An 8,505-nucleotide genomic window follows, 5' to 3' on the forward strand; every position below is an offset into this window, starting at 1 on the left:
CCCCTATTTTGTGAGTCACAAACAAGACTGCTTCTTTCAGTCCTTCAGCTTGGCTGCTTCCTCAGCTCCACAGCRGCTCTGTGACTTGAATTATAGTGAGGTCTCAAACCCACTCACCACCAGAGGCACAGACGAAACGCCGTATCATCACCTTGAAGTTTCTGAAAGAGCCAAGTGGGTTGTTTCACAACAGACCGAAGCTTAGTTAGGTGCTGTCGTATGAATACTGATGAACGCATGAATWTTACCGAGAGGAGATTAACGGCTTAAGTGTAAAAATTTCCGTTCAAGAAACATTTGTTGTTTAATTTCTGTGCTCCGTTGCATGGATGCCAACATTACAGCTCGAGGTGACGCGTATCCCRCGTGGTTCCACGGGGACCTGAAATGGCACAAAGCCTGCTGTAAGCYCGGGCGTTCGAGGGCGTAAACTGTTTATCGAATTCATGTGGCCATCTCTTTAAAAGCTGATATGGCCAGCACAAACGTAGTTCAAAAACCTTGTAAGAACCCCCCCAACACATACACACACACAGGCCCCCTTCACGCACACGCACACACACGCACTCTGCACACCAGGGGGCCTACTACAGAAGACCCTGCACTGACTGCTCATTTACATTTCAAACACTCACTATAACTGCGAGGGATTTGATGTTTTCCCTCTCTGCTCGGCGGTCTTATTCCTCGGCTGCTAATTCTCCGGCAGCCATACTGTCTGTCTGGATGTAGCGGAGCAAGTATGGCGACCACAAAGCGCTGCTTTTCCTCTTTGCCTTTGACTGGGGTTTGCTTCTATATTGTGCCAGTACCATACGGCCCTCGCAGTGCCTGAATATTCACGCTTAACTCAAAAGGCTGGAAAGCTCGCTGCGATGATTTTATGATCGGCGTGCAACGGTTCGACGGGATAACAAAGTGGCCACACTGTTCGGTGCACGGTTTACTTTCAAAAGCTTTGTTGATGCACGCGGCGTGGGAACCGTTCGGTGTATGTGGCAACCCGGAGTCGTGTCTCCATGTGGAGAGAGCAAATACACTTTGTTTGTTTCCATAATCTGCTTGTCGATCACCTGAGGCCCAGTGAGAAGCCCAGGCTGCAACGAAAGAGGGGCAGGAAGCCAGAGGTGGTGGTGGTGGTGGGGGGGGACAAAGCGGTCCACCAGGCCTAGACTGCAACCAGGAAGAGCCAGTTTTCCCCCACGAGGTCAGACTGCAGTGGAAATTTGTTCCGCTGGGCTCTGTGGACTCTGCCTGCCCGTGCATTTCCTCCTATTAACACTGCCACATATTAATACACAGGGGTCTGACTGTTCAGACTGGAACGAGAGCACCGACACGAATATGTCATCTTCAGCACAGGCCTGACACTCGCTGACCCGGAGAACTGGAGACTTGGTGTGACTCCTGCAAAATCAGGACAGAATTAAACAACGAGATGGAAAATATAGATTTCTATTATTTGCCACAGACAGCATCCAGCAGAGGTTGGGAGGAATCTCCTGTGACTTCCTGAGGGAGAATTTACAGAATTTACAAAATATATATATATATACATTTTTTTGTTATTAGTTACAGATAATTGAAATGTGAGCTTTAATTCAAAGMCCATCCCAGACACTGAGCTGTACAAAACACTGTGTGAGACTTTAAAGGTGTGGGGGTCCATCTAATTAACCAATTAGAAATTTTTTGCATGCAGTTTGAGTCTGCCATTTTTTAAATCCTTTGCCATACTGATAATAATCACACTGATAAAGCCACGTCATTAAATTTTCAACATACAGCTATATAAAAGCTTTGGATAAAACTTAGTTACACCTTGTTTGCTGTTAAAAAGCACTGTTTTTGTTGAGTTCAACATAATTAGGGTATAATGAGGTTAACTAATAAGGTTAAATGACATCAGAGGACTGTGGGAGGCAAACAAATGCTCTAACAGCCCATTATTTATAATTTTCTCCTTATGCAGACAAATGTCTGTTTTTATATCATTGTAATGACATAACATACTACTACTGAATTACAAAAAAATATATATTTTTAAGGTGATCCTGATGTTTAATTTCCTAGGGGATTCAGCAGCTGGAGAGGACACATGATTAGTAAGRCAGTGACATATATTAACCTGTTAAAACAAAAACAATGCGGGGAAAGTGAAAGGAAAGCAGTTGTTATGAAACCTGAGAACTGGAGCTTCGGGCTTCAGCCWCTTTCTGAGTAAAAGCCCTGACAGTGTAATGAGGAGCAAAGGTCTGGCTCCGTGTAATTCATGCAGAGCTGCGTCATTAGGGCTCTGGACAGATCTGGTCTCACTTCAAACACTCGTGTTCCTCCTCCACTGCGCTCMCAGAAGCCTGGAATAATGAGCAGGTGCCGGGAGGAGCATGAAGCACAGCCTCCTGCACTTTACACACAGGTAACAACCCCTTATGGCTTCATGGTAAACACCGGGGTTTGAACTGGGCTGAGCCTCACCAAGAGGCTAATAATAACAACAATAATAATAATAATAATGTAATATTCTCCGTGTGTGGCCACTTACCCAAAATCCTGGTCCATGGATTTGAAGAAGAATTTGTAGCTGCTGACCGGCCGATTGTTGAGGACATTTTTAAAATCCGCTAAGGTGACTTTCTCCGGAGAAACAGAGAGTTTGACCAGATACGGAGTCTCCTCCTCGTCTATGTGATATATGATTTTAGTCTCCGCCATGAGAGAGACGGGAGGACAATCATTGACACAGGAAAGGAACAAGGGTTGGCAGCGCACTAAAACAGGCCTGCGGTGTTACCAGCTACCCGGAGCAGCGTAACACAACAGCATTCCCTAATACCTCAGCCCGTACATAACACGACAGGAAACACAGCTCCGCGGCTCCGAGAAACACGGTGAAAATCCACACATAATCCCCTGCTGAGTGCCTGTATTCCTGCTACGGTGGCTCTCTCGGCACTAAAACAGGAAGGGACAGTCCACATCCTTGCGATATGGAGTAGTTGGGAATATTGCTATTTTTCTAATTGGTTAGCGAGTGCTGCCACCTAGTGGCGTATCTGCGCTGCGCCTCTGAGGCTGGCATTATACAACATGTAGCTCAGTAATGACGGGGAACAAAGAAGTCCGACCTGCTCCTGATTTTAGTGTTTTATTTCTTTGKAACATAAAGAAAGCTTGCTTACGACAACTTTAATGTCTGATTACATTCTGCATAAACAACAGAAATAAAAAATATTTATTACAATCAAAATATGCTAATGTTTTCCAACTTTACAGCCATATTATTTTTTATTGAGGTTATGTGTTAAAGGTATGAACACTGGATGTCTTATCTGTTGTAGACAGCTGTTTGAATGGCATCAGTCTGGAGAAATTGAGTTCAGTTTTGACCAAATTGATTAGCTGACAGCTAGTCTTATAAGAGCAAGACCAGGGTTGATTGCTGCAATCCTAAWACATTTTTTTACATAGTAAATGTAAAATTTACAGTACCCCTCTGGTGACATTGCATAAAAAATCTAAATAAATAACGTGTTACATGTCCAGTTGTACGCATTGTCCTTAAATTACACAGATTTCTCCCCATTTTGCATGTAAACAGATGTGTACGGATTTTTTTTAAAGACTTTCATTTAAATTTATTTAAGTCTCAGAGCCATCAGGCTGTAAGAGAATAAGTTCACCACCTCCTCGTCCTCCCCTCCCTGCTCGTCTGCCACTGCAGATGYTGTTATCTCAACCCTCACATCCTCTCTGCACAGCAGACAGTTCACTTGTCCACTCCTCCTGTTGTATTGTGTGAGAGTACTACAATTTGTTTTATTAAAATTATGGATYTCTGAGGGTCAAGATACAGAATAATGTCCAAAGAGGTTGACATGCATGGTGTGGGTACAAGATAATATTGAGAAGTGACTCTTGAATTACTCCATAACTAACCACAAGTGACTGAAGTGTGTCATTGTAATTATTCCCATAATTAAGTAATAATAATCATGATAAAGTAAAATAAAAATATATTCAAGCTTATCCATGTTAAYAATCAAAAGTCTGCATGGAAATTACACAAGAATTAATGTGTGGGCATGCATTATTATTTGTTTTATCCAATGTCACGAGTTGGGCTCCGTACAAAGCATTTTATGCAAGTGCAGTGTTTTAAAACCTGCTCATTGTTGTCAGTTTCACATTACACAGTTATTTATTTTATCAGGACCAATAGCAGCAGCACTTCTAGTTAGTTTTGATGCCTTCAGTGTGAATCTACAATTTTCATTGTCATGAAAATAAAGAAAACTGTTTGAATGAGAAGCTGTGTCCAAACCTTTTGTCTTTACTGTATATATTTAGCATTTAACACTAAATGTGAGAAATATGCACTAAATGTGAAGAAAGTGCGCTGTTTTCTTTTTGTTTTGTTTCTTTTTTTCATTTAAATTTTACTCTTGGCACCCCATATAAGAGAGTTGAAGATCTCTGACCAGAACTGACCTCAAAATCCAAAATGGCTATCTTCTGYATAAAAACTTGCTATTTATTTTCACCTCTATTGATGTGTATCTCACACATCAGTTGCACACACACAATACCATCTGACCCCCATTTGTGAACATGTTGCTACAGTATATGCGAATGTTWTCATTATGTAATGTATGTAATAGCAGATAGCAATTAAAAGAAATCCTAGCAATTTTCTAACTCTGAACTGGAACACTGTCAAGTCTGCTCTGATGAGTTTTGAGGYAAAAAGAACGTAACACAAAACTATTTCACCTCTCTGTGGTCACTCGTGGAGTTATTAACACCAGGGAAATTATTCATTGTTCATAAATTTACAAGAGACACCACTTCAGAATATCTGTCACACTTTTAAACATGTTCTTAATTTCAAATAAATGCTCATCCAATCATCATGTTCAGTTCAGAAAATCTTTCCATTCATTCTTGTTATCAACTATTATATCAGAAACTCACCAGATAAAAGACAAACACTTTATATTTGGACATGCAGATTTATTAGTAAAGTTCAGTGTTTGATAAACCAGATTATTAATCTGTACATCATTAATGCAACAAGGATGTTTTAGTTTATTATTGGATCTTTCTTTCTTTTTTTCCTGAGTTCCTGTAAACTGAGCCTTTAGTCCACTGTCTCTTCTTCACCTGATCAATTACCAGTGTTCATGTGTTCAAGATGCTGTTGTAAGATTTAGRTTGTATTTGAAGAATCATTTTATTCCGATATTTTGTATATTTGAGCAAAACCTTCAATAAAAGCATCACTTTGAAACCAGTTTTAAAAAAACACTTTTGAAATATATTTGAAATATATATATATTTTTTTTTCATTATTATTCTTTTTTATTTTTATGCCACTTTTTTTCTTTTTTACTTAATTGCAAGGATTTAAATACAAGTATTTTGTGTACCACACTATGGTCAMTTCTGATTGATAAATGTACTTTGTTAATAAAGTTTATCTGATTTTATTACCAAAAATGTATGGCATTAGTTTTTGAACATTCTCTGAAAGTTTACTCATAGGTAAAATAACCTTTGCAATGTAATAACATGTGTTTTACAAACTACAGTCCAGCAGAGTTTTACGTTTTTTTAAAGAATAAAATGTCATCAGTTATTAAGAGTTCACCAATCCAGAAGTATGCACAGTACACAAAATTCAAATCTCAACCATCTGAATGCATATAGACCAAATTAAATAAAAATGGGAAAAAATGTGATTAAAATTATGTCAGATGAATAAATCCATTGCTAACAATCTGGATCAAATTGAAATGAAGTATGGAAAGCAAAGCTTTAACAATCAATTAGTGAATGCAAAGACTAATAATCAATTATATCTAATTGCATAGCTATGCCAGGGAAAATGCAAGTTATAGGAAAAAGCATTAAAATGTGATGCTCTTCAGTGAAAAGCTTCGTGTGCTCAGGTTTCAGCAGAGGGAGCATTCCTCCTGTCCTCTCCTGGAATTCCTGTAAGATTTTTCCTCTATTTTTTCCTCTCTACATGGTCCTTCACTCCAATGGGTTTTTGCCCTGGACCTGCCAGCAGCTTCTCACAATAATKCCACTCATTTCCACATCCTTCCATCAAATTCTGAAAGAAAAGTTGCAAGAGAGCCATCAAAACCAAATATCCTGTGGTTCTCAGATGCAGCATGGCTGTGATGATGAGTCAGTGAGTTGCAGTAGAGGAGGTCTCACCCTTATTGCAGTCTTTGGTCATATCTCTTTCTTTCAGCAGGTTGTTTTTGTATTCTGCACAAATCATAGTCGGCACACAGATTAAAAGACAGCAAGAGAATTAGTTGGATGTTAAACAGCACAAGTGTGTTTGCTGGGAGGTGTACTCCACCTGAGTTCAAAGGATCCTGGTTACAAGTCTTCAGCTCTGAACAGTCTAGTGTCATTTCTCCTTCGCTGCTCACGATTCCCCTGAACAAAAACAAGAACAAGTGCTCTCACTGCCTTTAACATAAATGGGAACTTGATGGTGGTTTWATATCTTACCGAACAGATCCACCATGCTCAAACTCCAGTCCTGAAACAAACAGTGAACATAATCAGTTTCCTGTTTTCTAAAAGCAAAAACAGGGAGGAAATCCTATAAAATGGTCCGAGGTAATCCATYAAACACACACAATGTACCTCTCTTTTTACGCCTCCTGGTCAAGACCACGACAGCGATGACAACGATCGCCAGCAGTAGGAGCGTTGTCAAGAAGTAGCCCAGATGCTGCACAAAATTATTTCGTTGTTCGGGGAGGAAGACGTTCACCACACGTGGACCCCCCTCGTTTGGTGACAGGGCTGCGGTCCCTGAAGGCAGCATACGATTATCATTAAACAACTTTACTAAMAAACATAGTCACTGTCTTACACACTGAACAAACTTAGAAGAAGAATTAAACATTAAACCTAGCACAAGAAGTAAATTTGTGTTTGGTTGATTGTTTCTTTGTTGTAACAATGTTTCTTGGTAATAAATCGTGTAACAGGCACCTGAAGGTACCAGAAGCTCAAAACAAGAGTCAATAACAACAAAATAAGCTGTTTGGCAGAGATTTCACACATTTTTCATGTGTGCAACYCACAYACTCAGCTCTACTGCTCATCCCACACATGCATGTTCCTTACAAATGTGGCACCATTTAAAAGGGAAATTAACAGACTTTCCAACTRTATAAGATWTRTTGCCWAGAAGCAGTGTTACAACAAAGTAATRATCTACCAAACACAAATTCCCTTACTTTTTGTGCTGTTTATATGTAAGCTCACAAACCCTCAGTGAAGCAACAATAATYAGAAAACTTTAAACATTCAGCCTGAAACTCCCACATTTATTTAGACCTRACTCCTGTTATAATCTGAAGACAGTTGTTTTTGACTGCCATTTTAATTTTAGTCTTAGTCTTTTGAACAAAAATACTTCTTAGTTTTAGTCAGTTTTATTTATTTCTATATTTAATGGTTTTAGTCCAGTTATAGTCGACAAAAACTTTAAATAAATTGTTTAGTTTTAGTCTTAAAAAAGACAACATGTTAGTCTTTACAAATTAATTTGAGTAATTTGTGTTAACATTTGTGAATTTGTGTAATTTGTGTTACTCTAAAAATGCCCAAAACAAAAACATTCTCACTTTGTGGCTTTATTTCTCAGAATTTGCTAAAGTGCAACGAACATTCATAATACACATGTCCAATATTAGGCCCATAAGCAATAAAGGGGAACACACAACTCAAACTTGTCAACCAGGACGATGAAGATCCCTCCCTGGCAGGAGTCACTTTTAAAAAGACAAGCAGACAAAAAAGCCAAGCACAAAGCAAGTTCCAAACAGTTACTGTGCAAAACGTAATGGAAAATTTTCCCAAATTCTAAGTGGCAGAATTGTCACATGTGACAATTTATWTGTCTGTTTGTTTTGTTTTGGAGATGAGAAGTAAAAAAAAAATGCTTCCAGTTTTGAAAACATAATTTTGAGCTCAGAAAGAGCAGAAGTGATAGTTTGGAAGCGAGCACTGTGCATTCTGGTGAGGGTTTGAATGAAAACTGTAGGTCCTGTAGCAGCGAGAGACACACTGGGTGAAGACAAATGTCTAAGTCCTTGTGTATAAACTATACCTATAAAAATTTAAAGTTTGTGGAAATAAGTACTGTAAGTTTGTTTGCAAAGTTTTGGGAAAGTTTAGACAGCTCCAAAGTGACAGTGTGAGATATCATCACACTTTAAGTTGAATATTCTTGGCAAAACCTTAAAACAAAGAAGAAGAAAAAAAGACAAAACATAAAACTCATACTATATTTGTGCAAAACCAAGTAAGGACTTCATAACGTGTAAATCCAACTTTCTGTGACCATTTTAAACTTTGAATTATGTTTATGCTGTGATATTTCTGAAAAAAAAACTGTAAAAAGAGCTGATTTTTTTTCTCACTTGATTAACTAAAATTCCATTGTTTTGTATGTGGACATTATTATTA

The 8,505-nt window shown here is 38.7% G+C and overlaps 2 protein-coding genes across 3 annotated transcripts in view; both read right to left on the minus strand.

Moving 5' to 3' along the window:
• The window catches only part of dvl1a (dishevelled segment polarity protein 1a), a 28,222-nt gene extending 25,245 nt beyond the window's left edge, over window positions 1-2,977 (minus strand). Inside the window, exon 1 of one of the 2 annotated variants that reach the window (XM_014010940.1) lies at window positions 2,546-2,976. In XM_014010940.1, coding sequence (XP_013866394.1) covers window positions 2,546-2,715 — 170 coding nt within the window. In that variant the 5' untranslated portion in view covers window positions 2,716-2,976. Of the gene's footprint in view, window positions 1-2,545 lie in introns of both variants that reach the window. The other variant, XM_014010941.1, reaches the window with a different exon arrangement.
• A 2,015-nt stretch (window positions 2,978-4,992) lies between these two features.
• LOC106519325 (matrix-remodeling-associated protein 8) overlaps window positions 4,993-8,505 on the minus strand; it is a 17,855-nt gene continuing 14,342 nt past the window's right edge. The window contains exons 6-10 of the mRNA XM_014010942.1: window positions 6,670-6,840; window positions 6,532-6,562; window positions 6,377-6,456; window positions 6,226-6,279; window positions 4,993-6,118 (exon numbers count right to left, since the gene is read on the minus strand). Of these exons, the coding sequence (XP_013866396.1) occupies window positions 6,093-6,118; window positions 6,226-6,279; window positions 6,377-6,456; window positions 6,532-6,562; window positions 6,670-6,840 (362 nt within the window). The 3' untranslated portion in view covers window positions 4,993-6,092. The remainder of the gene's footprint in view (window positions 6,119-6,225; window positions 6,280-6,376; window positions 6,457-6,531; window positions 6,563-6,669; window positions 6,841-8,505) is intronic.

The sequence above is a fragment of the Austrofundulus limnaeus genome, unplaced genomic scaffold (assembly GCF_001266775.1).
Source record: "Austrofundulus limnaeus strain Quisiro unplaced genomic scaffold, Austrofundulus_limnaeus-1.0 Scaffold75, whole genome shotgun sequence".
NCBI classification, from domain to species: Eukaryota; Metazoa; Chordata; class Actinopteri; order Cyprinodontiformes; family Rivulidae; genus Austrofundulus; species Austrofundulus limnaeus.